Source organism: Panthera uncia, chromosome B1, assembly GCF_023721935.1.
Source record: "Panthera uncia isolate 11264 chromosome B1, Puncia_PCG_1.0, whole genome shotgun sequence".
NCBI classification, from domain to species: Eukaryota; Metazoa; Chordata; class Mammalia; order Carnivora; family Felidae; genus Panthera; species Panthera uncia.
This window is the reverse complement of record NC_064811.1, coordinates 100,293,113-100,320,884: the sequence shown is the minus strand read 5'-3', so window position 1 is coordinate 100,320,884 and position 27,772 is coordinate 100,293,113. Positions and strand designations below refer to the sequence as shown.

Below are 27,772 nucleotides of genomic sequence, written 5' to 3'. Positions count from 1 at the left end.
ATAAAATGCAAACCTATTGTGTCACAGCCCTATATAAAACATTAAAACTTCAGTGTATCCATTATCTTCAGAGTAAAGTTCAAGCCCTAAATATGGTTTATAAGCCTCTTTGTTATCCCTTGCTTTCTTATGCCTCCAGCCTCTCTTGCTTTCTTTCTCCACCTCCCCCTTCCTCCACCCATTCACCTGACTATTTCCTCTTCAGGAGTCAGTCTTCAGGTTAGCTACTTTTCAGATCTCCCTGCCTGACCCCTCCAAGTATATATCAGGTGCCCTTAGGAAAGACTGTAGAATCTCCAGCTTCCTGTCACAGTCCACCCAACTTATATTGAAGCTGCCTATTCACTTGTCTGCTTACCCAGGGCACTCTGAGCTGTCAGTTTGGTTTGTATCCTCTGGATCTAGCATTTAGTAGGCATTCAGTATATAACTGGTGAATGGATTAGTACATAATTGTGAAGTAGAGGGGATGATTTTCCTCTTATCCATAAGGAAACCGAGGCTCAGGGATTTGAGAATCAATCCCATGGTTCCCACCGACTAGTGGAGCTGGATTCATACCTTTGCCAGTCTAACCCTCAAGCTCTTTCTCTTTCAACTAGACAACAGTCTGTGTTTTTACCTGTTAGTTCCTCTCCCTTGATTCCTGTACCATGTAAAAGGTTTATTAAATATAGATTTGAAGCACAGGTCTAGCTTAACTCTGCATTCTTGAAGGAAGAAATTTGGCTCCTTGAGGAGAAAGCTCTAGTCATCCCTTCAAACCTGTACTCCTGACTGTTAGGAATGACCTTATTGCTTTCCAAGCATTAATTATTTGTGGGTTTTGTAGGAAACAATGTGATTCTCATACTCCTACTCTCAAGAGTAGGAGTGCTAGATGCTTTTTAGTGGTCACTGTGGAAGAAGCCAACTCTAGTAGTCTCAGATGAATGCAGTGAGTCTTACATTAGCAGTAGGCTGATTTCTCAGCATAGCTGGTGATGTAATGAGAGCATTGCTGCAGTGTGAGGCTAGGGAGTGGAAACAGTGCATTTTTACCTCAATTTCATTGATTTCTCTCCTCAGAGTACTCAGTGTATAGCATTGCTTCTTGAACTTTTAAGTGCATGTGAATCACCTGGGGATGTCCTTAAAACAGCAGATTCTGATTCAGTAGGTCTGGGTGGAGCCTGGGATTCTGTATTCCTAACAAGCTCTCAGGTGATACCTCTGTGGTTCTGGGACCACATTTTGAGTACTGGGTCTATACAGGTCACTTAACTGCTGTGCAGAAGATATGACCATTCAGAACCCTGAAGGGGAAACTTTATACCTCCGAAAACTGTCTTATGAAGTTACTTTAAAATATCCCTGAAATAGAATCCAGGTTTTCTTTACACTTTCGGTGATTAGGAACAACATAGAACATGCTATACAGGCCATCAGTCTTTGATTCTATTTTTTTTTTTTTTTAATTTATTTATTTTGAGACAGAGAGGAAGTATGAGCAGGGAGGGGCAGAGAGAGAAGAAGCGAGAGACAATCCCAAGCAGGCTCCATGCTGTCAGCACAGAACCTGATAGGGGGCTCAATCTCGTGAACCAGGAAATCATGACCTGAGCGAAAATTAAGGGTCCAATCCTTAACCACCTGACCTACCCAAGCACCCCAGTTTTTGATTCTTTGAAATGTATTATTATTAACTAATTCAGCCTGTTAAAAATAATTATCCTTTCATCCTTAGGAAACAGAACACACCTAATTCTTGTAGCAAGGGCAGCTGGACTGTTCTCACTAATGGGAATTTAAGATTTCTTAATTGAGAGTAAGCTGAGACAAAAAAAGGGCACTTGGCCCTTTTATAAGCTTTTGAATTTTTTCTCTACCGATACCTGGCACTAAGAGGATTCATTCTGTTTCAGGAATTTGATAAGTCACAGTGAGTCATTCACCTGGGAAATTAACATTTTTGTGGATAATCCACTTTACTCTCTTACATTTTTAATGCTTTAAACTGATTTTACCTCTTCCCCCCACCCCCCCCCCTCTAAATTCTTGTTTCATGCTCATAGAGAAAAAGCTATGCTCTTAGGGGAAGGAGGGGGAAGAGAGGGGAAGGAGAAGGAATCAATGTTTACCGAGTATCTGCTTTTGATGACCTGATACTATTTGATGTAGTCATTATATAAGTTACATAATCTGCATTAACGCCTCTGTAGAAATATTATTCCTACTCTGTAGGTGAAAACACTGAGACTCAAGAAGAGATTAAGTAACTCATCTAAGATCTCACAGATAAGGACAAGGACCAAATCTTTTTGACTCTAAAACCTTTGCACTGAACCAGGGGTTATCAAACTGAGCTAAACTGTAAAGCCTACTCTGAGGGAAGAGGGGAGGATGAAAAGGTGTGAGGGTCCTTCATCCAGAGCAGCTCCGTGGATATTTGCCATCCTCATTTAGAAGAAAGGACTCTTAACATTCAAACAAGACAAAACCAAAACTTTAAAAAATCATTGTTCCAGGGCGCCTGGGTGGCTCAGTCAGTAGAGCGTCTGACTTCAGCTCAGGTCATGATCTCATGGCTCCTGAGTTCGAGCCCTGCGTTGGGCTCTAATGCTGACAGCTTGGAGCCTGGACCCCGCTTCGGATTCTGTGTCTCCCTCTCTCTCTCTCTGCCCCTTCTCTGCCTGTGCTCTCTCTCTCTCTTTCTCTCTCAAAAATAAATAAACATTAAAAAAACTTTTTTTAAAATCATTATTCCATGTGAAGATTATCATTACTGCATATGATTTACTCAGTAGTTTTAGAATATGTATTGATCTAAAACATAATTCTTTTAAGAAAATTAAGAGATTCTAGTTTTTTTTGTGTTTTTTTTTTTAATGTTACTTATTTTTGAGAGAGAGAGAGACAGAGTGTGAGAAGGGGAGGAGCAGAGAGAGAAGGGCACACAGAATCCGAAACAGGCTCCAGGCTCTGGGTTGTCAGCACAGGGCCTGATGTGAGGCTCAAACTCACAAACTGTGAGATCATGACCTGAGCTGAAGTCGGACACTTTATCAACTGAGCCACCCAGGCATTCCAAGAGATTTTAAATAGCCATTTTGCAAATGATTTCCATACTACAGGCCTAACTCTGCCATACCTGCTAGAGAAAATTTCTAGAAATATGGAATAGTTGTTCAGAAAGGAGTACTTCAGTAATGCTTGCAGGATTGTGTAGAATGCACCCCCTCTTTTAGGTGTCAATGTGTATGTATATCTTATCTATGTGTAGAAAATGTAGAGGTAGTAACCGATATCTTTAGGATATTGGCATTCATGGTAATTTTTTTTATTTGTTTTTTTTTTCTTTTGTTATATAAAATTTCTCAGTGAACATGTGTTATTTTTGTAATTAGGTTTAAAAGTTATTTTAAGACAGGTCTATAACACCATGATGTAGTTCTAAAATTTAGATACTTGCACAACTTTCGTTGTAACTCTTTTCAGTTCTGAAGAACATGCTCGCATGACCAGGATTGGTATTATTTATTTTTATCATTAAAATAAATCATTTTCAAAATTGAGTGTAAAGATGTGACTCATTTTTTAAAATTTCCTGGAAATATAACAAAAACTAGATCTATCTCACCATAATTTACATTTTTAAACACACTGATCAAAATTTCTACATCTAAACACGTGCTGTGATCTCATCACCTTCTGTCCTTATGTGGTATGCCACTTGTGAGCAGAAAGGCAGCTGAAGGCTTAGCAAATTGCATTTGTCTTGGCTTAACAGGTATACTTACCTGGAAATGAATAAAAGGGTAGTATAGACATTTTAAAGATTGATGCATTGGGTTTTAATAAATTATCCACATCTCAGTAAGTGGGATCAGGTTTAATGATGATGTTTATATATAATTTAATTTTATTTTTTTTAGCAATTATATGAATACTAAAAACCATATAGTCTCCATTTAAGAAGTAAATCTGGACAAACTATTCAACAAGTATATGTTAATTGCCTGCTGTATGCCAAGTGTTGTGATCTACCCCCAACCTTTTAAAAAGTCATTGTGATCTTTTATTTTTATTTTATTTTTTAAATGTGCATTTGTTTATTTTTGAGAGAGAGAGAGAGAGAGAGAGAGGCAGAGAATCCCAAGCAGGCCCCATGCTTTCAGTGCAGAGCCCGACCTGGGGCTTGAACCCACGAATGCTGAGATCATGACCTGAGCTGAATTCAAGAGTCGGACACTTAACTGAATGAGCAACCCAGGCTCACCCCCCACCCCCATTGTGATCTTTTAGAAATGTGAAAGCTCTTTGTAGCTAGTTTTGGTTAAACTGCAGTTGAAAAGGGGAAATATGGAGTTTATTTTTTTATCATGTGTTCCTGAATAGCTGCTGAGTAAGCAAAACAGAAAATGTAGACCATTTAGCTTCTAGTTAAATTCTTTCCCAGTCTGTAAGTGGATGTGTCAAGAGTGAAGTGATCAGAAATTTCTGCCAACCACACCATTGCCCCTGAAAGACACAGCATGGTAGACATTTTGAGACCGTTTAACCTTGCCCCATTGTTGTGCTTTATTCCTTTGACTCACTAATCTGTGGCACAGTTCAGTGGCAAGCTCCAAAGTAGCTCCATACTCACCTCATTGAGTTTAGGAAACAGAAATGAAAAGTGTAAGATGGTGAATCGGGCACATTAACGTACAGGGAATAAAACACAGGTATGATTCAGAACCTGGAAATGAGAGGGAGGGACAATATACTAATTGAGGTTGAAATTTTCACAGGCTTTGTTTCAAGCTGGAGAACTGAAATGGGGGACAGATGAAGAAAAGTTTATCACCATCTTTGGAACACGAAGTGTGTCTCATTTGAGAAGGGGTGAGTGAAAAAAAAAATGTGTATGCTGCTGGTACTTTGGTTAATTTTGAAAGTACAGGAGCCAGTGTGCCAAAATATGTACTGTTTAACAGACACACACTGAGTGAATCAGTTTTTGTATTTCTTCCTTTTGGTAGCCATGAGAAATCTCACAATTCTCTTCGTTGCTCTTGTGTTTACAGAACTAGAGATCCTTAGTTCCCCTTTGCAATCAGAGGGTGAGGAGGGAGCTAGGCCTCTAGATTGTCACTCTTATTGTCACAAATCACTGAGCTGTGTGTGGTTCACTTCAGTATTTCCTCCTAAGTAGTGGGATGCATGACCTCATCTCTAGACATTCATCAGTTCTTGTGGTATCAAGTGGGAATGAGTTCAGTGGCCTTAGTAATCGGGGCTTTAAAAATTGGCTTTTCTGTAGGTAGCATTCCTTGGCTGATTTGGCAAGACCTGGGCTCTCTTTGTTTTTCTGCACCACTGTCCTTGGTATTTTGGGGTTTTCTTTCTCATGCTCTGTACCTCATTGTCACAGGATGGCTACTGAAGCTCCAAATTTATCAACCACTTTAATAGCAAGAAGAAAGGGACAAACCAATCATACCTGTTTATCACTTAAAACAAATTTTTTTTTTCAATGTTTATTTTTTAGAGACAGAAAGCATGAGCAGAGCACGAGCAGGGGAGGGGCAGAGAGAGAGAGGACTGAGGATCTGAAGTGGGCTCTGCGCTGTCAGCACAGAGCCTGACGTGGGGCTCGAACTCATGAACCATGAGATCATGACCTGAGCCGAAGTTGGATGTTTCACCAACTGAGCCACCCAGGGGCCCCTGTTTATCACTTTTTAATAAGGAAAGAAAAATTTCTCAGAATCCTCTCCAGCAGATTTACCTTTGGGTCTCATTGGTTGTAACTAGTAAGTAGAGGCCAGGAAATCAGTGAACAAACAACATTTATAATCCATTGTTGAGGGCTTGCCATATTGAGGCTCTACAACAAAGTCCAGGTTCTGTCAGCAAGGAAAAAGGGGAGATTTGTGTTCAGTAGGACAAAACATGCTTAGAGTAAATACCTTCTTTCCTTGCAGAATGATCTTTACATGATTAAGAAATTATTTTTCTTTCTTATAGTGTTTGATAAATACATGACTATATCAGGATTCCAAATTGAGGAAACTATTGACCGAGAGACTTCTGGTAATTTGGAGCAACTACTCCTTGCTGTTGGTAGGTAGTTTTACAATGTATATAAAATTTATGGTGTTAAGAGCTAAAGCATTTATTCAATTGAAGGTGTATCTGAAAAGAACCACTTCTTTCTTTATGAAAAGAAGGTCTTATGATATTTGGGTGAAGCAAACTCCTCAATTTCCAATTCAAAGTCTGTTTTGATGTTGGAAATGAATTAATCTGGTTAGTTCATCTAATCCCATGGAAATACTGAAACAATTGTTTGAAAGTCATTTTGAAGCTGCATTAAATATATTACTATTTTATTATGAATCTGAAGTGTGAGCATTATCTCAGAGGCTTTTAAATATTTCAGATTCTTGTGGAATTTTAGTATTCTTTTGAATACTGTCCTCACAACTTTGAGGCTGACTGAGATATTGGAATCTGAGTTAGAAAAAGTATCTTTTGTATGATGGAAGATATAATAATGGTTATTTTCAAATTAATTTAGAAATTGGTTTCAGCTAAATATTCAGAATGATCTAGAAACATTGAAGAACTGAGTTTGTATATACTCTCTAAATCCAGGGAGAATCTAGTTTGTGAGCTCCCAGTGGCCCTAGTTTTCATATGGGTTTGGAGTGAACCTGTCTGCTGTTTGTTCTGAGTATTTGGCATTGATCTCAAGTTCTGTGCTGTTGTCTGGAGAATAAGCTAATGACGTTCATGAACCACCACTAATAGTAGCCTTTGGTTTGACTTCCGCAGTTAATGAATTTTAAAAGAAAACTTTTAGACAGCCCCTTCATAATTACAATAGATTTGAAATAATGACATTTTTAGTTACTGGTGGCTGTTTTATTTAAGCGTTGGAAAAGAGAGAATAACTCTACCACCCCCAATTCATGGATTGTTATTTCTGTATATTAAGAAATTTTCATATGGATAGTTTCTGAAGTTGAGCCAACTGAGGTCTGAGCAGCCCTGAAACAGAGTAGATACATATATGTTCAGGGAAGATACTCTTTTTCTCTTATCCGTTAATCTGGGTGTTTCTACTGAATTGGGTAAGTCTCATGCTGCTCTATGTAAATCATGGATATTAAAGAATATGGAGAGAATACCTAGGTTAAGACTATAGAAAGATAGTCTAAGATTTGTCGAAGATTAGATAGAGTGGTTACCTTGTGTTATTTGCTTGAATGTGTTGGATTTAAAACTTCTAGGATGCCTGTATAATTTATTGAAGATGAAGAAAGTTGTGGGTAATAGCCCAGGCCACCCAAACTGTGATAGCAGAAAGGTACTCATAGAACAAAGGGGGGTTGAAAAATTCACGTGCCCTGTCCTACACACCTTTCTATGTAGAACTCAGAACTTTAAGTAAATCTCAACCCAGTTGCTAAGAAAATACTTGGTGAATAAGGAGATCAGATCAGCTTGCAAATGAGCAGTTTTTTAGCCTATGTTACTTTTATATTTGTAAAGTAGAGCAATAAGCATGAAGCAACTTTTGGTTTTTAATTACTTAATTCTTTTCCTATCAGAATAGCATCTGACCATTGTATTTATTTTCTTAGTGAAATCTATTCGAAGCATACCTGCCTACCTTGCAGAAACCCTCTACTATGCTATGAAGGTAAGTGCATACCTGGAGTCTTCCATCTAATTAATTTATCTTTCTAGTTATCTTTGCATATTATTATGATTTAAATGATAGACTTTGGGTTTTTTTATTCCCCTTAAAACATGCTACCAAATTGTTTTACTTTATTGATTCATCCTAACTCAGGAGAGTTTGATGCCATATTTGACATTTTTAAACAATGTTCCTCTCTCTTTTTCCTTATTAAAGGGAGCTGGGACAGATGATCATACCCTCATCAGAGTCGTGGTGTCCAGGAGCGAGATTGATTTGTTTAACATTAGGAAGGAGTTCCGGAAGAATTTTGCCACCTCTCTTTATTCCATGATTAAGGTAGTAGAATCTTTCTTTAAATTATGTTCAGAAATCCAGAGCAGAACAATAGATAGCAGGTAAGACATGGATGAGAGAACCCAGTTCTTGCTTAAAGTTTACAATTTTAATCGTGTGATTAGAGCTATGACTTATGAAACTTGGCATAATGTTTCCTAAAGTCCGGATGATAGCTCCCAAGTGAAAGATTGGCTCTTGGTAAGGCTTGAGGCTTTTGGTGAGCCTAGCAGCATTATTTAGTAGTGGTGACAGATGACTCAACAAACCCAGCCCCTGCCCCTGATGATAAGGTGTTTGTTCTTTCTTTCTTTTATCAGTTCCAACTGTCTTTATTAGTTCCTCCTTCCTCCCATATCAGACTTTCCTTTCTTTATTGTCTGTTATCAGCTTGTCTGTGGTATTGGTTCATAGTTCAGGAAAGAACCAACCAGGTTATATCAGAAATAAGTAAAGAGCTTGGGTATTACTATCATTTTTGTCTCTTTAAAAGCAAGGGAGACTGTGGCCTAAATTTAAAGTTGGCTTAAGGCCTTTTGACTTTCTTTCCTTTCTCTCTTTTCACTCTCTCTTCTTTCTTTCTTTTAATAAAGGGGAAAGTGGGCCATATGCAAAGCAGAATCTCAACTGAGCAAGCTTTGAACTTTGTGTGTGTGTGTGTGTGTGTGTGTGTGTGTGTGTGTGTGTGTGTGTGTGTGTATGGTGTGGCTGGGTTGAAGGACACTGGAGAGTTCTTGTATGCACTCTGAGCTTGAAAGATTAATTTATCCTACATATCTGTATATGAGATAAGCAGAGGTAAAGCTTATCCTGCTCCTCTGTCTTTGAAGCAAAGACATAACAGCCACACAGTCCCAGGATTGCCTCCCTTAGCCAGACACAGAGTATATGATAGAAACTTAGAGGTTTAGAAACCTTGATTTGAATATCATTGTAAAATCTTCCTTGTTCTCTGTATTACTAACTGAAGAAGAGCGTACTTCATTGTCTTAGAGCTGTGCCTTTAAGGGGTGCAATTAGAAATTAAACATATGTTACATTGGTAGGAAACTCCTGGTATAACATTCCTGATGTGAAAGTCACATACACAGAGATTATCCACTTGAGAGAAAAGTCACATGAATAAAACTTTTTGCCAGACATTTAGTTTTTTATTTTCTGAGGCTTCTGTGACTCACAGAGCTTAACGGAGTACATTTGGGTTTCAGGGTGATACGTCTGGGGACTATAAGAAAGCCCTCTTGCTGCTGTGTGGGGGAGAAGATGACTGAGGTACCAGCTGGAAAGAGATTCCTGTGCCGTGCCTACCACCGCCGCCATGACTCCTTCACATCTCGCTGCACTTTCTGTATGCTGGTGCTTGACACATTGCCTTATTCATGCTAGTATGCTAATGACCAAAACATACATGTTGCAGAAGAAAAATAGTGGTGCTTCTTTCTGATATTCAGTTAAGATCTTTCTCTTTGTTTATTATAGTACTGAAGTGTACTTATGTTACTAAAGTCTAAAGTCTGTGTCATTTATACTTTCTTTTAAAAGATGAGACGCTTTTAGCCTTTTTAAAAAACTTCATTTATATTAAATTGATAACCGTATTTCCTTAATCGGAACTCTAGCCTTGAAATTATGAACTCCTGGAAGTGTTACTAATCAAGTTTGCTACTAAATTAAACCTGGTTTCATTCAAAAGATTGCATTCAAAAGATCAATGAAAAATAAACATTTCCTTCCTCCTGAATTATCTGTATGTGTTCAGAAAAATTTTTTAAAAATCATTTTTATTTGAGTATGGTTGGTACAATGTTACATTAGTTTCAGTTGTACAACATGGTGATTCAGCAACTCTACAGGTCATGCTGTGCTCACCACACATGTAGCTACTACTGTTAGCATAGAACGCTACTACAAAACCAATGATTATATTCCCTATGCTGTGCCTTTTATTCCTATGACTTCTTCATTCCATCACTGGAAGTCTGTATCTCCCTCTCCCCTTCACCCATTTTGCCCATCCCTTTGTCCTTCTCCTTTCTGGTAACCATCAGTTTGTTCTCTGTACTTAAGGTCTGGTGCTGCTTTTTGTTTCTTTGTTTATTCATTTGTTTTTTAGATTCCACATATGAGTGAAATGATATGGTATTTGTCTTTCTCTCTCTGACTTGTTTCACTGAGCATAATACCATTAGCAATGATATCTTTTTCTAAGCTAGTCATTGGCAATGGTGTCACCTGACAGCTGAATTTGCAGTTGACTTTTGGGTGATAAACGTGAATTGCAGCTGCATCCCTCTGCATGTGGAACGAGAGAGAGGTTAAGGGGTCTCTGATTGATTTATAGCATATATAGCATCAATTAAGGTGATGCTTAGGATGCTAGTTGCTTAGTAGAAAAGCTATTTTAAAACAGCCTAAAAATTAAAATAAAATAAAACAACCTAAAAATTCAGAGCATACTTTTCTCTTTCCTATTATTAACTTGTTTTTCCTATTTTCATCTGCTACCTTCTTTGAGATAAAAAAGCAGGCAACATCTGTTAGAAAGAAGCAGTTTCTTTCTTTCTTATAATATTTACCTTTCAGTTTTCTGCTTTCAAACTGCTTCTTGAATTGGTGTCAGTTTCCTTTTTTGCACTGACACCCTTAGGTAAGCATTTTTTAAAAGCATGTGATTGCTAATAAATAAGACATTTTTATAAGTGGACTGCTCTCCCTTTGGAAATTTTTAAGTAGTAATTTGTTCTTGTTACGACCTTGGCTGCTAATAAGAATAACCATGGAGCCTTAAAAATTATATGTACATATAACATTGCTTTTTTTTTTTTTCCATAAGCAATTCTGATGCAGAGCCAAGTTGAGAATCAATTGCCTACATATTTTTTTTCCAGTTTTATTCGGATATAATCGACATACATCACTGTGTAAGTTTAATACAGCATAATGAGTTGACTTACATATATATTGCAAAAGGATTACCATAATACATTTAGTTAACATCCATCATCTCATATAAATTAAAAAAAAAAGTTTTCTCCTTGATGATAATTCTTAGGATCTCTTAACTTTCAAATATGTGAGATCACACAGTGTTAAGTGTTGTACATTATATCCCCAGTACTTACATATCTTATAACTAGAAGTGTGTACCTTTTGACCACTTTCACCCAATTACCCCGTTCCCCATTCCCCACCTCTGGTAACCACAAATCTGATCTCTTTTTCCATAACTTTGTTTTTTTGTTGTCACTTTTTGGATTCCACATGTCATAGAAGTCATAGAGTATCTTTTCTCTGACTTAGTTCACTTAGCATAATGTCCTCAAGTTTCATTTATGTTGTCACTGATGACAAGATTTCCTTCTTTTCTATGGCTGAATAATAGTGTGCTGTCTATATATATCACATTTTCTTTATCCATTCATCCACTGATGGAAATTAGGTTGCTTCCGGGTCTTCGCAATTTGTCAATAATTCTGCAATGAATACGGACTTGTCTCTCAAATCTTTGTAATTGTTCAAGCAGCCTACTTTTATTCTTAGTGGCTCCCAGGAGTTGAAGGTGCACCAAGACCATTTAGGGTCCTAAAGGGTGGTGGGGGTGAATCTCAGTCATTACCTAGATTCAGGCTAATTGGAATCCAGATTCTCAGGCAGAAGCTTTTAAAGCATGTAAAAATCCCCTTTTTAGGGGAAGACTGAGAGATGGGCATTTCTGTTTGCTTTCTCTACACTGAGTCCTAGGGTGATGGCCAGTTAAGAACTATTTCTTAGTTTGGTACACTCTCACTGAACTGGTGAACAGAGCCCTCCAGGCCTCCAGAGCCAGGCTATCAAGGGATGTGTCCTCTGGCAGTAGTCACAAAAGCCGGTGCACCATACATCTACACAAACTCCTTTCTTGAACACCAGGAACATGGAGTGGGGCAAGGGAGGGAATGAAGATGGCACCTGCCAGCCTCCCTGGTTTGTGGAAAGAATTTTAGCCTCTAGGTGTATTTTTTATTAGAATCCTACCCCTTATGGGGCGCCTGCGTGGCTCAGCCAGTTAAGTGGCTCAGGTCATGATCTCACCGCTCGTGAGTTCAAGCCCTGCACGGGACCCAGCATCGGGTGCTGTGCTGACAGCTCGGAGCCTGGGGCCTGCTTGGGATTCTGTGTCTCCCTCTCTCTCTGCCCCTCCCCTGCTCGTATTCTGTTTCTCTGTCTCTCAAAAATGAATTAAAAAAAAAAAGGAGAGAATCCTACTTGTTAGGCCCCAGCTATGAAGATAAGCTAATAGGCTTCTTTCACAGAAAAACTGGGCACTATTCACTCTGCTGTCTCTGTGCTATGCCCTGGGGTGGGTGGCTGGGTAAGAACTACTTCACCATTTGTAACAGCCCTTCAGCCATGAGCACAAGCCATGCCGACTACTAGAACCAGGTAATTGGGAGGTGTCCCTTGGGTGGCAGCTGTAAAAATCAGACGAGTGCACAAGCTCCCATCCAGGAGTCCCAGTGAACCACAGCAAGGCAGGGGAGCTGCAATGGTAGTGCCCATTGGCCTCTGTCACTGGCGAGCACTTCAGCAGGCCCCTAGGTGTGTGTTAAACCAGAAGCCTGCCCCTCAGGCTGAAGCTCCAAGACAAGCATATAGGCTTCTTTAACAAAAAGTCTGGGGGTGTGTTTCGGTCTAGTGTCTCTGCGTTTGGGTGTGGTAGCCAGTCGTGCACCATCGCTCCCTTTGTCCCAGTCTCCTGGGACCCACGAATGCAAGCCCTGCTGGTCCCTAGAGCCAGGTGACCAAAGGGTGTCTCCTGGGTGGCAGCCTTAAAAGCAGGCACCAGACACATGTGCAACTCCTCTCTGAGGGACACTGGCGATCTGGGTCACACAAGGGGAGAATGAGAAGACTGGTCTTTGGAGAGGATTACAGTCAGCCTTTAGGATATGTGTTCATTTGCAAACCTGCTCCTCATGTTACAGAACCAGCCTGGGATGCTGGCAGAAAAACCAAATGGTACTCGGAGATCTTGGTGGATCAGAGATTTATTTAACACCAGCGGGCTCAGAGGAGACTGTTTCTCCAAAGGTCTGAGCGCCGAGTGCAAGTGGGGAGGGTAATTTATAGTCGTCAGCTTCCATATCTGTGGGGGTTTTTGTGCACACAGCAGAAGAAGAACCCGGAGGAGGGGTCTCTACACTAGAGACCAGAGTCTGTTTTAGCCTCGTCGGCCATCTTTGGCGTACTTTATTCACTTCTCCAACATTCCCCCCTTTGATGCCTTTTAAAAAAACTTTTAGAAGGCATCACCTTTCAGTTTTACAGGTTGGTACTCTCGGAAGGCTAACATACATGCAGTAGTTTGGTGAGCAACACCAAAGTGTTTTCAATAAAACATACTAGGGCATTCAGTATACAGGGGCTGATGGATACAAGTAAAATTATGGAGAGGAGGGGCCCTGCCAGGGCAGGAAGCCAGGATGCCCATTCCGTGAGATCCCATCCTTTCCATTGATTGATACTTTCCTGTTGTCTACGTTGAATTCTTTCCTTGAGTTCCTTAACCTTAGTTGTAACAATTCCTGACTGGTTTACGAAATAGCAACATTCCTACCCCAGAAAGATGCAAGTCCCTCCTTTTTCTGAAGCGAGGAGATGGAGGGACTTGCCTATTTTGGAGGGTCACTGCCGCCCTCCAAAGAGAGTTTATTTGGCTTTGTAAGGTTACCAGAGAATCTGCCACCCATTCCATGTCTTCATTTATCTCTTGAGATAGTCTGTGGTATAGTCCTACAGATGAACCTATGCCTCCTATTGCGGTTCCTATTCCTGTTGCAATTCCTGCTACTATCAGAACGGGTAGCAGGACTGTCTGTTTAGCCTGGGACTTGGGGCTAAAGGCTGTTAGGAGCTGATCTACAGTGTAAAGGGATATCTCTGGAGTTAGGAAGTTGGAATAACATATCTGAGTCCAGTTGGCCTCTAAGCATTGGTAGGCTGAATTAGAACACAGATAGAACACCCCAGGGATTGAACACAGGGTTGCATTCCTCTTTAAGGTTATATTTCTTCTGCATAGAGAGGTACTGTTCATACCTTCAGGGACTGTACAGACTAGATTGTCGGCATTTGTGAGAAAGATCCCAGTGGCCAGGGGTCCAATTAAGACAGAGGTGTTGGTTTTGAGATTTTCAGGAGCTTCCCAGGTCAAAGGGGTGGGAATGGCTAAGTAAGCCCTCTGGCTGAGGGGCAAGCACATCCAGCAGGTTTGGGTGTGATTATCTATTTTATGGGGGACTTATAGAGTAGTGTTGGCCCAATGCTGGAATGGGGAATTGGTAAGCATCTGGTTGATGGCTGAAAGTTTCAAACCTTGGTAGGCTGCCGGGGGAGTGGTCACCTTTATGGCTTGTATTACCCTATCCTGGGTGTCTTTTATAACTTTTTGAAGGGCCCTGTCTTTCACTCCTCCCCCGTCTGAGATCCCCCATCGAGGAAGGTAAGTGTAGCAAGCTCACTTCCCTCTCTGGAGGCCCTTGTTGTGATATGGGTTCCTGACATTTTGGGTTATCTCTATGGTCCAATACTTAGTCCTTGGGGCACCGGGTGACTGACAGAGAGTGAGTGTTTTTCCCTTGAAGCAATCTTTGTGGAGGGAGGTGAAGGCGCTGAACGCCCTTGACCCTGTTATTGTCATATAACAATCCTGGGGGCAAAGTAGGTAAGCAGCAGTTGTAAGGGTGAGAGAAGTTATCATAATATACAGGAAATACTTAATAATCCTCCCATCCAGAGGAGGTATGTGAGACCCAGTATGCATCTTTTGTCCCACGTCTAGCTTGTTAGTGTAGTCTCTATCAGCCCAAACAGTAAGAAGTAAGATTAGGGCTATTACACCAGTAAGGGGCAAGGGCTGTCAGAGCTGCATCCAAACCCTTGGGCTAGGTTCATGCACTGATTCCTCAAGCTTCTGCCGTGCGCAGGCCAGCCAGCTTCCGGGGTGTGGCTGGAGCAGGGCTGGAGGTCTCAGGGGCCAGTTTCCCTTTTGAGGGTCAGTTTAAGTAGGTTGACTGGATCTGGATCACTTTGCCAGGTTGTGGGTTCTTCTGAGTTGGCCTTCTTAACTCTGGAGCGATGGAACCATGGGATGATACCTGTAGGAGTATCACCTGTACAGCCTGTAGGCTGTAGGAATTGTTAAAATAACAGTATGAGGCCCTGTCCACTGTGGTCTAAGAGGTTCCCTCTTCCAATCTTTAACCCACCCAGAGTCTCCTGGCTGAAAGGGGTGAACAGGGGTCCCTAAGGAAATTGGGGCCCTCTCTATGGTGTATCTCTGTAACTTATTTAGGACCGCCCCCAAGGTCTGGAGCTGTTCTCTTATTCCCTTTTCTCCAAGCTGGTGTAGGTCTCCTGGGAGTTTTCCTAAACATGGAGGGGGTCACCCATATAATAACTCAAAAGGGGAGAATCTCAGTGCCCCAGGCATGCATCGGACATGCAGGAGGGCCAGCGGTAGTAAATCTGGCCATGGGAGATTAGTCTCTTGGTGGAATTTAGCCAGGGTTTCCTTGAGGGTGCTATTCATCCGCTCTACTTTCCCTGAGCTCTGGGGTCGGTAAGCAGTGTGTAGTTTCCAGGTAATGTTGAGGGACTTTGTCAGGGTTTGTATAATGTCTGCCACAAATGCAGGTCCGTTATCACTGTGTATGGTTAAAGATAGACCAAACCGAGGCACAATCTCCCGTAGAAGGGTTTTGGCCATCTCGTGACTTTGTTCTGTTCTGGTCGAGAATGCTTTGACCCATCCTGAATATGTGCAGATTATTACAAGAAGGTACCTGAACCCTTTATTTGGTTGTATGTCAGTAAAGTCCACCTCTAAGTCTTCGAAAGGGGCAGCCCCCATCTTTTGTGTGCCAGGCGGGGGCTGTGGGGCAGACCAAGCATTGTTTTTGGCACACATTACACATTATTCACTGACAGCTCAGCATAATGCCGGCAGCTGGCTGATACAGTAGTTCTTTTTGAGGAGGGCCTCTAGTGCAGTTTTCCCTAGGTGCGTGAGTTGGTGATATTCCTTCACTATGTGTTTTCCCACATCTTTGGCGGGACAAAGATGTGTCCATTTGGCATGACCCACCATCCCTCTTTGCTTAGTGTGCCCCCTTCTGTTGAGGCCCAACTTCTTTCTTCATTTATGTACAGGGGAGGGGAGTCTTCCCTCTGGGGCGCAAGTCATAGTGTAGGTAGGAGCTTTGCCTGGGTCACCACAGGTGGCCGTTCTGGCTGTTTTGTCAGCCAGGTGATTTCCTTGAGTTATGGGGTCATCTCCTTTCTGATGTCCCTTACAGTGTAGGATAGCTACCTTGTCTGGCAGCCATACGGCCTCAAGAATCTTTAGTATTTCTTCCTTATTTTTGATAGTTTTCCCTGCAGCAGTAAGGAAGCCTCTTTCTTTACAGATGGCCCTGTGTACACGCACAGTAACAAAGGCATACCTGGAATCAGTGTAGATGTTAACTCGTTTACCTTTGCTAAGGATGAGGGCTCGGGTTAAGGCGTACAGTTCAGCTCATTGTGCCGACCATCCTTCTGGCAAGGCCTTGGCTTCCAGAATTTCAGTGGTTGTGGTTACCGCATATCCTGCTCTTTGACTGCCCTCTTGTAAATAGCTGCTCCCATTGCTGAACAGGGTGATCTCCGGGCTTGTTATAGCCTAGTCTTGGAGTAGTTATTGTGTCAGCTGAGAATTGGAGAGGAAACGATATCCTTAGGTGCTCATGAGGGACATGACTCCATGTGAGACCTTAACATTAAGCATTTGTCCCAGTGTGAGTTTGTCTGCCTCCTTGATGAGCAGGACTGTGGCTGCCAGCGCTCTGAGGCACAGTGGCCGTCCTTTAGTCACAGGATGAAGTTTTTTTTTTTTTGACGGGTAGGCCATTGGCCATTGCCAAGGCCCCATGCTCTGAGTGAGCACTCCAAGGGCTATTTTGTCCTTTTCATGTAGGAAGAGGTTAAAGGGCCTTTCTATGTCAGGCAAACCCAGGGCTGGGGCTCATCCCAGAGCCAACTTTATTTCTGTGAAAGCGGCCCTTGCCTCTGAAGTCCATGCGAGGGGCTCCTGGTCTGGACTCGCTATGGCTGAGAATCTGGGAACCCAAATGCTACAGAACCCTGCAGCCCCTAAAAATTCACGCAAGCCTTGTTTTGTTTGGGGCTGTGGCAGTGTGCTGATAACTTTCTTCCTTTCTGGTCCTAGTTCTCTTTTTCCTTTTGTGAGGAGGAAGCCTAAGTATCGGACCTGCTGCTGACAAATCTGTGCCTTCTTCCAAGAGGTCCGATACCCCGAGTAGGACAGGAGCTGCAGGAGGGCCTTGGTACTTTTAATACAGTCTTCTTGGGTGTTACTGGCAAGGAGAAGGTCATCTACATATTGGAGGAGGACACACCCTGTGGTTTCCCTTGGGAAGTCAGTGAGGTCTGCAGCTAGTGCTTCCCCAAAAAGAGTGGGTGAGTTCTTGAAACCTTGGGGGAAGTCGTGTCCAGGTCAGCTGCATCTGGAGCCTGTAACAGGCTCAGCCCATTCAAAGACAAACAATGGTTGACTTTGAGGAGCCAGGTGGAGGCAGAACAAAGCATCCTTTAGGTCGAGGCATGTAAACCATCTGGCTGACCCTGGTATTTGGCTGAGGAAAGCATACGGGTTTGGAACCACTGGGTGTAAGGAAATAGTCACTTTGTTAATGGCCCTCAAATCCCGTACTGGTCAGTTCCTCCTCCTGGCTTCTTGACTGGCAAGAGTGGGGTATTCCAAGCCCATTGGCACTCAATTAGAATACCTGCTTCTCTGAGCTTGGTCAGGTGCTCTTGTATACCCATTCTAGCCTCTAGTGGAAGGGGGTACTGCCTTTGTCTCTGAGTTTGGGCTCCAGGGATCAGGTCAACAATGATGGGGGCCCAACTACAAGCTAGTCCAGGTGGGTTATCTTCAGCCCATACAGAGGGGAATGTAAACCTGAATTCTGAATCCCAGGGTAAACCCTGGGTGCAGAATAGTCTCCATTCTTCTTCTCTTGGCAGGGTAATCGCCAAGACCAGGGTTTCCTTCTGCCTTGGGTTTAATTGGAGGCTAGTGTGTCCAGTGGGTTCAAAAGTTACCTGGGCCCCAAGTTTGGAGAGCAGATCCTGGCCCAGGAGAGGAATCGGGCAGTCAGGTAAGTAGAGGAACTCATGCCGGACCTTGTGACCCTCAAGTTCACATTGTCGAGCCTGACATAACGGCTGCTGCATCGCCTGTGTCCCAGTAGCCCCAAGTATGGTTGCTGTCTTTTGGCTTAAGGGCACCACCAGGGAAGTAACAATGGAGTATTCAGCCCCAGTGTCAACCATGAAAATTATTGTTAGGCCCCCTACCTTCATTTCAACCGTGGGCTCATGGGGGCCAAGAGAGAAAAAGCCCAGTCTCCCTCAGTCTGATTCTACCCTGGCCAGACCAACAAGGTTCTCGCCTCGAGGTTCCTCCTGATATTGGCTGGGTTTTGAGGGCCCCTTCTGATTCAGGCATTCATTCTTCCAGTGTCCCTTCTCTTTGCAGTATGCACATTGGTCCCTTGCTAAGGAGGCTCTGGGTTTCCCCCTTTTGGTGGTTGGGACCTTCCCATCTTAGCGGCATCTGTTTGTTTTAGTGCTGCTGCGAGAAGGGTGGCCTTCTTTTTTAGTCTTCTCTCTGCTTCTCTTTTGGCTATGACTTCTCTGTTCATGAAAACTTTATTGGTGACCTCTATCAGCTGAGCGATATTCATCCCGTCAAAGCCCTCCAACTTCTGGTTTTCTTCTGATATCTGGGGCAGCCTGTGCCACAAAAGAGGTATTTACCATCTGTTGACTTTCTGGTGCCTCGGGGTCAAATGGGGTGTATACGCGGTATGCTTCACATAATCTTTCATAGTAGTCTCTGGAAGACTGCCCAGGGTGCTGTGTGACTGACGATATTTTAGTCATGTTCATGGGCTTTTTGGCTCCAGCTTGGACTTCCCGAAGGAGGGCTTCCTGGTATCATCGGATGTGGGCCTGTCCTTCTTCTGTGGTGAAATCCCATGTTGGGCGTTCTTCAGGTGCAGCAGCTCGAACCCAGACAGCAGGGTCATTAATCCCCAGAGGTAAGTGATCTTTTAGGTACTGTTGTGTTTCTCTCATTCTTCTTCTTTCTTCTCTCTTAAACACAGTGTGAAGTAACTGTTGACAATCTTCCCAAGTCGGTCAGTGGGTTTGGAAGAGGGACTCCATCAAGTCGACCATTGCTTGTGGCTTTTCAGAGTATGATAGAGTGTTGTGTTTCCAATTGAGGAGGTCAGTTGTAGAGAAAGGTTGATAATACATCATGGAATGGCTGGGCTGGACTGTTCTGTCCTCATTCTATCTTTCAGGCTCTCTTGTCTCCCTTGCAGGCATTTGGAGAGTGTTAGGTCTGGGTCTGGGGTGCACTCTGGCTGCTGGCCCCTGTGGGGGAGGATTCTCTGGGTCCGAGAGGGGTGGGGAGATGGGCGGCACCGAATGCAGAGGCAGGGGCTCAGGCTGGGCTGCAGCCTGGGCAGAGAGACAGATGGGGGAGGAGTTTCAAGCTCAGGGGGAGCAGGGAGGGAGTTTGGCAAGTCATAAGGAGGTGGAAAGACAATATCTTCCTTTGCATCTCCTTTAAATTTAGAGGAGTGGTGGGTTGCTTCTTTGGCTCCCTGGGTGAGCCTCCAGATAAAGTGGCTAAAACCTTTGCCTGGCTCTGTTTGCTAACGAATCACACCCAAGGCGGGGATTTTGGGAAATTTCAAGCCAGGAGTTGATGTATGGAAATTGATCAGGGTGGCCTGGGTTCCCAGTGACTGTTAGCCAAACCTGCTGCACTATTTGAGAATCTAATGTCCCTTCTGGGGGCCATCCTACATTGAATATGGGCCATTCTAGTTCACAAAAGTTCCTTAACTTCTTGGGTGTCATTTTCATCCTGTAATTGCCTGAAAATCCCTTTTTAAAATTTTTGAGAATGACCTCTAAAATCATAGGCTTACTCTGTTTTTATCCCATTATTAATTTCTTTCTTGTGTTTGGTGTCACAAAGACAGACAAGGGGAGGGTATCCCCTTGGATGAGAAGACTAATCAGATACTCCTCTGGTTGCATTCCCAAGGGAAACTTTAGGTGAGGTTTGGCTGTAGCAGACTCAGCTTTGTGACTTGCATTCGGAATCTGATCTGGTACTGCCCTAGACCTTATACTCTCACCATGACACAAGAGAGCCCATTCAGACTCCATAGACTTTTGGGGACTTTAAGGGTGCCTGTCCGTGGAGCCACTGGCAAGCCTGGCTGAGCCACACATTCACACACACACACACACACACACACACACACACCCCAGAGTCTTCCCTCCTGCAAAATTTTCTACCTGTGAGACCTATTAAGTCCTCTGGGAATTGATCAGGTCCCCCTTCTACCCTTTTGATTGGACCTGACTTCTTTGGGGCCCCGGCCTTACTGGTTCTGACGTTGGGTCCAGGTCCTCACCTACCAGGTCTCTTTGAGTCCGGCAGGAACAATGGAGCAGAGCTGGCCCAAGGCAACCAAGAAGGAGACTGCCGAAATTCAGGCAGGCTCGCCTTCGCCCTTGCGATCCCTCTCTCCATCACCACCTCGCCGTTCTCCCAAACCGGTGGCAAGAATGGGCCAGCACGGTTGGGTTTCCCGGTCAGGGAACCAAGTACCTTACAGAACGAGGCTGGAACACTGGCGAAAAAACCAAGTGGCACTCGGAGATCTTGGTGGATCAGAGATTTATTTAACACTGGTGGGCTCAGAGGAGACTGTTTCTCCAAAGTTCTGAGTGCCGAATGCAAGTGGGGAGGGTAACTTATAGTCGTCAGCTTCCATATCTGTGGGGGTTTTTGTGCACACAGCAAACATAGGAAGAAGAAACCGGAGGAGGGGTCTCTACGCTAGAGACCAGAGTCTGTTTTAGCCTCGTTGGCCATCTTTGGCGTACTTTATTCACATCTCCAACACTCAGCCTGAAGCTGTGATGATAAGCTAATAGGCCTCTTCAGCAGAGTCTAGGCTCCCCAGTCTGTTGCCTCTCTACTGTACCCTGGGGGTGGTCCCCAGTAAGAATTCCTTCTCTGTTGATTATAGACCTTGAGGACCTGTGAGCATAAGCCCTGCTATCCACCAGAGCTAGGTGAACTAAGGGTGTCCCCTGGGTGACAAAGCAAAAATCGGGGCTCCACGCGAGTGTACAAGTGACTTTCTGGGATTACTGGTGACCTGGAGTGAGGCAGAAGGAGAGCATAGACCTCCATATTTGGAGATTACTTCCGTAGTTTCCTAGGTGTGTGTTCAGTTAGATCTCTGGCCCTCCATGCCTATGCTTTAAGATCAACAAATAGGCCTCTTTCACAGAAAGTCTGGGTGCCTTTCCATTGGCTGCCTCCACTCTGGGCCCTGGAATGGGTGAGTCCACATGAGCCCTTGAAGAAGTGTTTCTCAGTTCGCTGTAGCCTTGTGGGTCTTGGGGATGCAACCCTGTTGGCTTTCACAGCTAGACGTCCTGGGGGCACATCTCTCAAGCACAGGTCTTAAAAGTTGGGGTGCCAAATGTGGGGTTCAAATCCTTTACTGGGGCTCAAATCTAGGGAGCAGTGCTGAAGGTTTGTTTGATGTTGAAATTGTTTTTTGGAGGAAATTGTTCCATACATAGTTGTATATTGGTGTGTCTGTGGAAGGAGGTGAGTTTTCTTCTTTTTTCTATTGATAAGGTGAATTATATCCATTGATTTTCCAATGTTAAGCAATCTCGCATTCTCAGGATAAATTCCACTTTGCTATGATGTATTATCATTTAAAAATATTGGTGGGCTTGTTTTGCTAATATATCTTTGAAATTTTTTTGCTGTATTCACGGGGCAACTGGCTTGCAGTTTTGATTTTTGAAATGTTTTTGTCCAGTTTTGGTATCAGAGTAATGCTAACCTCATAAGATGAGTTGGGAAGTGTTCGTTCCTGTTCTGAATTGTTTAAGAGTTTGTGTAGAATTGGCATGAAAATTTTATGTTTGGTAGATTTTCCAGTGAAGTCATTTGGGTCTTAGTTTTTTTGGGAAGTTTTAAACTGAAAGATCAAATGTATATAATTTTTAATATGTATACATCAAACATATATCTATATAGGTCACAAAGTTAGTGGCTTAAAATAACACAATTATAGTTCTAGAGGTCATATGTCTAAAATCAGTCTCATTGGGTTAAAATAAGGGTGTTAGAAAAAGAATAAAATAAAGGTGTTGGCAGGGCTATATTCCCTTCTGAAAACTCTAGGGGAGAATCCATTTCCTTTTCTATTTCAGTTTCTGGAGGACACCTGCATTCCTTAGCTCTGGGGCCCTTCCTCCAGCTTCAAAGCCCACAATCAATTCATTCTCTAATTTCTGCTTTCTGTCCTCACATCTCCTTCTCCAACTCTAACTCCTTCCCTTTTAAAGGACCCTTGTTGATTATATTGGGCTTATCTGGATAATCCAGGGTAATCTCCCCATCTCAGGATCATATCTGTAAATTCCCTTTTGTCAATAGGAGTTCACATATTCAGATTCTGAGGATTAAGGCATGGAGCCACATATATATAAGCCATGGAGCCACATATATATAAGCCAATATATATATATTGGGTGGGGGACATTTTAGTGCCTTCCACAGATAGTTTCAGAAAATGATTTTGTAATCTACACAGTCTCTGTTAGAGTAGTAATGCTGCCCTACATTCTAGGTATAAGCAGAACTGCCATTTAGTGTACTATTGCTAATTCTGCTAACATAAGTAAGGAAAAGCATTTCTCTACTTTATTTTTTACTTGTACTTCATTTCAATCATCAAAACCCTCCGGGGACAAGTTTTTCCTTCCTCATATACCTGTGTGTGTGGGGGCGGGGGGGCGGTGTGGGTGTTTGCGTGCGCTCTGAAGAATCTGCCAAACCAGCAGCAGTCTCTCTTATGCCCAGTGGGTGGTGCTGTTGGCATAAACTTAACTTCCATCACATTCAAACCACTTCCATTTAATAGCAAACTTTAAAATTTTTCAGTGTCACATGGTATTCCTATACAGTCTTCCTCACGCTACCACTCAGACAAAAACTCAATCTAAAATTTAATCCCGTATTTGATTTATCATCTGTTGCTTGTGGTTTAGTATCATCCTATTTTCTCTGGTTTAGAGCATTCTCCCCGCCCCAAAGCACTGGTTTGTCCTTTTCCCCAAGATATTTTGAAATCTCATTCCCACCTTCTTTCCTGCTCCCAACCTTTCAATGGAGCACAGAGCACATTTCCTCCTCTTGTAAAAACTTTGGATATTTTTAATGGATGATGTATTTTTCTCAATTTTTGCTACCTATCAATTCTAGACAACCAGAGGTGCACATAGGGGAAAAAGTATCCGCTTTTGAAGAATGAATTTGCTTCTTGGGTTTTGATATTCAAAATGAAGGAATGTTTTTGAGGAGTCTGAGTGACTCAGTCGGTTAAGGGTCCAACTTCATCTCAGGTCATGATCTCAGGTCATGATCTCATGGTGGTCCGGGAGTTTGAGCCCTCCATCGGGCTCTGTGCTGACAGCACAGAGACTGGAACCTGCTTCGGATTGTGTCTACCTTGCTCTCTGCCCCTCCCCTGCTCACACTCTCTCTCTCTCTTCCTCAAAAATAAACATTAAAAAATTTTCAAAATGAAGGAATATTTTAAAATTTTAAGTTCACCTTTTTAAAAACATTGTTATCTTCTCATACACAGATGTCTCAAACTACACTCATCGTATCACCTGCAGAACAGTTTGCCCTTCCAAATTCCCCAGTTTTGGTAGTAGCTCTAAAATTCTGCTCATTCAGTCTCAAAACTTTGGGAGCATTTTATATTCACTCTTTCTTTGTCCTTCATGTTAAATTAATTATCAATTCTAGACAATTCTTCCTTCATTATGTCTATTACATCTGCTTTTCCATTCCTGCTGCTCCCCTATTTCTGGAACAAATTACCTTATTTGAACTACATGAATGACTTTTTTTTTTTGAAAAATTTTATTTTTATCAGAGCAATAAACACACCAGTTTTAAAAGCCAGTTAGCATAGAAGCACAAGGAAAAGGGGAAGTCCATATGTTTTTACTTCCTCATCCCCATTCCATTACCCACTCAGGGGAGGAGGGAAGTGTCAAAAGTTTAAACATTTTTATCTATTTCCATTTTAACTTTCTTCCAGGTGGTTCTACCTATATTTCCATGTTATATATAGAAATGACGATTTCCTTCTTCATTCAAGTTTCATCCAATTCAAGTTGGTTTCCTGCTATAATAGATCTTGATTAATTTCCTGTACTCACCTTTCATCTTCTCTTCTACCTCCTCTCAGCACACTTATTCTTCTTAGTTCCTCTCGTGGTTATCTGTGTACCTTTAAGCAATATGTTTGCAATTTTATTTCTTGTTCCAACAATTATGGAAAGAATCTTTCGACTCCTCATTTTGAAAGGCTATGGTACTAGAGACTCTACCCTTCCTATCTCCTCTCCCCTTTCCATCTTCCAACTTTGGTCAACTGTAATTTTGCTTTTTAAATTGTCAGCGTTGATTCTGTTTATGTTCTGTTCTATAATCTCAATTAAGTCAGTATAGTTATTTGTCAATATGTTGGTTCTACAATTTGGAATTAGAAAAGTTCAGATTATCAACTCATAGCTAACTTATAATTTCATTTCTCTTCTTTTGTCCTTGTATTTCCCACACTCATGATATGAGTCTTCATTGTTCCTTAAGTGTTTGTAATACACTGTAATATATAAGCATTTTGTGAAGTCTATGGCACCTTTGCCAAATTTCTCCTCCTGGGATTTCTTTCCTGTAGTTCAATCCTTTGATTTGACTGTTTTCTTTCTAGGCCTCCTGCCTGCCTATCTCCCTCCCTCCCTCCCCTTCCCTTCCTTTCCCTCACCTCCCTTCACCCCTTGCCTCCCTTCTTCCTTCCTTTCCTTTCCTCCTTCCCTCCCTTCCTTCCTTCTTTCCTTCCATCCATCTTTCTTTCTTTCTTTCTTTCTTTCTTTCTTTCTTTCTTTCTTTTCTTTCTTTCTGGCTGAGGGCAGGGGTAGAAGGTTGACAAGAGAGGTTGTAAGCTCCAAGGTATAGTGTGTATGTATATAAACCTTGTTTCACATATGGATTTTCAGTTAATTCTTCTGTTTTAGGTCCTGCGTGTCATTCTTACCTCTATGCTACTTAATATCTATGTCACAAGATTTTCTGGAGAGCCACACTTACAACCTTCACTTGTAACCTCCTTTATGTGTGTTTTCAGTTAGGGCTTCATCAGACATCACTTTTCCTTCAGTTTTCCATTTCCCAGAAATCTGATGACATTTCTTTTGTGCTGGTGGTTTCCCTGTCATTCTTTTTATTGTCAGACTTTCAATGCATTCATCCTCATTTTACTTCTTTTATTTATTTATTTATTTATTTATTTATTCATTTTTAATATATGAAATTTACTGTCAAATTGGTTTCCATACAACACCCAGTTCTCATCCCAAAAGGTGCCCTCCTCAATACCCATCACCCACCCTACCCTCCCTCCCACCCCCCATCAACCCTCAGTTTGTTCTCAGTTTTTAACAGTCTCTTATGCTTTGGCTCTCTCCCATTCTAACCTCTTTTTTTTTCCTTCCCCTCCCCCATGGGTTTCTGTTACGTTTCTCAGGATCCACATAAGAGTGAAACCATATGGTATCTGTCTTTCTCTGTATGGCTTATTTCACTTAGCATCACACTCTCCAGTTCCATCCACGTTGCTACAAAAGGCCATATTTCATTCTTTCTCATTGCCACGTAGTATTCCATTGTGTATATAAACCACAATTTCTTTATCCATTCATCAGTTGATGGACATTTAGGCTCTTTCCATCATTTGGCTATTGTTGAGAGTGCTGCTATAAACATTGGGGTACAAGTGCCCCTATGCATCAGTACTCCTGTATCCCTTGGGTAAATTCCTAGCAGTGCTATTGCTGGGTCATAGGGTAGGTCTATTTTAATTTTCTGAGGAACCTCCACACTGCTTTCCAGAGCGGCTGCACCAATTTGCATTCCCACCAACAGTGCAAGAGGGTTCCCGTTTCTCCACATCCTCTCCAGCATCTATAGTCTCCTGATTTCTTCATTTTGGCCACTCTGACTGGCGTGAGGTGATATCTGAGTGTGGTTTTGATTTGTATTTCCCTGATAAGGAGCGACGTTGAACATCTTTTCATGTGCCTGTTGGCCATCCGGATGTCTTCTTTAGAGAAGTGTCTATTCATGTTTTCTGCCCATTTCTTCACTGGGTTATTTGTTTTTCAGGTGTGGAGTTTGGTGAGCTCTTTATAGATTTTGGATACTAGCCCTTTGTCCGATATGTCATTTGCAAATACCTTTTCCCATTCCGTTGGTTGCCTTTTAGTTTTGTTGGTTGTTTCATTTGCTGTGCAGAAGCTTTTTATCTTCATAAGGTCCCAGTAATTCACTTTTGCTTTTAATTCCCTTGCCTTTGGGGATGTGTCGAGTAAGAGATTGCTACGGCTGAGGTCAGAGAGGTCTTTTCCTGCTTTCTCCTCTAGGCTTTTGATGGTTTCCTGTCTCACATTCAGGTCCTTTATCCATTTTGAGTTTATTTTTGTGAATGGTGTGAGAAAGTGGTCTAGTTTCAACCTTCTGCATGTTGCTGTCCAGTTCTCCCAGCACCATTTGTTAAAGAGACTGTCTTTTTTCCATTGGATGTTCTTTCCTGCTTTGTCAAAGATGAGTTGGCCATACATTTGTGGGTCTAGTTCTGGGGTTTCTATTCTATTCCATTGGTCTATGTGTCTGTTTTTATGCCAATACCATGCTGTCTTGATGATGACAGCTTTGTAGTAGAGGCTAAAGTCTGGGATTGTGATGCCTCCTGCTTTGGTCTTCTTCTTCAAAATTACTTTGGCTATTCGGGGCCTTTTGTGGTTCCATATGAATTTTAGGATTGCTTGTTCTAGTTTCGAGAAGAATGCTGGTGCAATTTTGATTGGGATTGCATTGAATGTGTAGATAGCTTTGGGTAGTATTGACATTGTGACAATATTTATGCTTCCAATCCATGGGCAGGGAATGTCTTTCCATTTCTTTATATCTTCTTCAATTACCTTCATCAGCTTTCTATAGTTTTCAGCATACAGATCTTTTACATCTTTGGTTAGATTTATTCCTAGGTATTTTATGCTTCTTGGTGCAATTGTGAATGGGATCAGTTTCTTTATTTGTCTTTCTGTCGCTTCATTGTTAGTGTATAAGAATGCAACTGATTTCTGTACATTGATTTTGTATCCTGCAACTTTGCTGAATTCATGTATCAGTTCTAGCAGACTTTTGGTGGAGTCTATCGGATTTTCCATGTATAATATCATGTCATCTGCAAAAAGCGAAAGCTTGACTTCATCTTTGCCAGTTTTGATGCCTTTGATTTCCTTTTGTTGTCTGATTGCTGAAGCTAGAACTTCCAGCACTATGTTAAACAACAGCGGTAAGAGTGGGCATCCCTGTCGTGTTCCTGATCTCAGGGAAAAAGCTCTCAGTTTTTCCCCATTGAGGATGATGTTAGCTGTGGGCTTTTCATAAATGGCTTTTATGATGTTTAAGTATGTTCCTTCTATCCCGACTTTCTCAAGGGTTTTTATTAAGAAAGGGTG

At 42.1% G+C, this 27,772-nt stretch overlaps 1 protein-coding gene across 1 annotated transcript in view; it reads left to right on the top strand.

Annotated features, from left to right (window-relative positions):
- ANXA5 (annexin A5) overlaps positions 1 to 9,749 on the top strand; it is a 30,112-nt gene extending 20,363 nt beyond the window's left edge. Inside the window, exons 9-13 of the mRNA XM_049631118.1 lie at positions 4,773 to 4,866; positions 5,992 to 6,087; positions 7,614 to 7,672; positions 7,889 to 8,011; positions 9,217 to 9,749. Of these exons, the coding sequence (XP_049487075.1) occupies positions 4,773 to 4,866; positions 5,992 to 6,087; positions 7,614 to 7,672; positions 7,889 to 8,011; positions 9,217 to 9,279 (435 nt within the window). The 3' untranslated portion in view covers positions 9,280 to 9,749. The remainder of the gene's footprint in view (positions 1 to 4,772; positions 4,867 to 5,991; positions 6,088 to 7,613; positions 7,673 to 7,888; positions 8,012 to 9,216) is intronic.
- Positions 9,750 to 27,772: the final 18,023 nt, after the last annotated feature.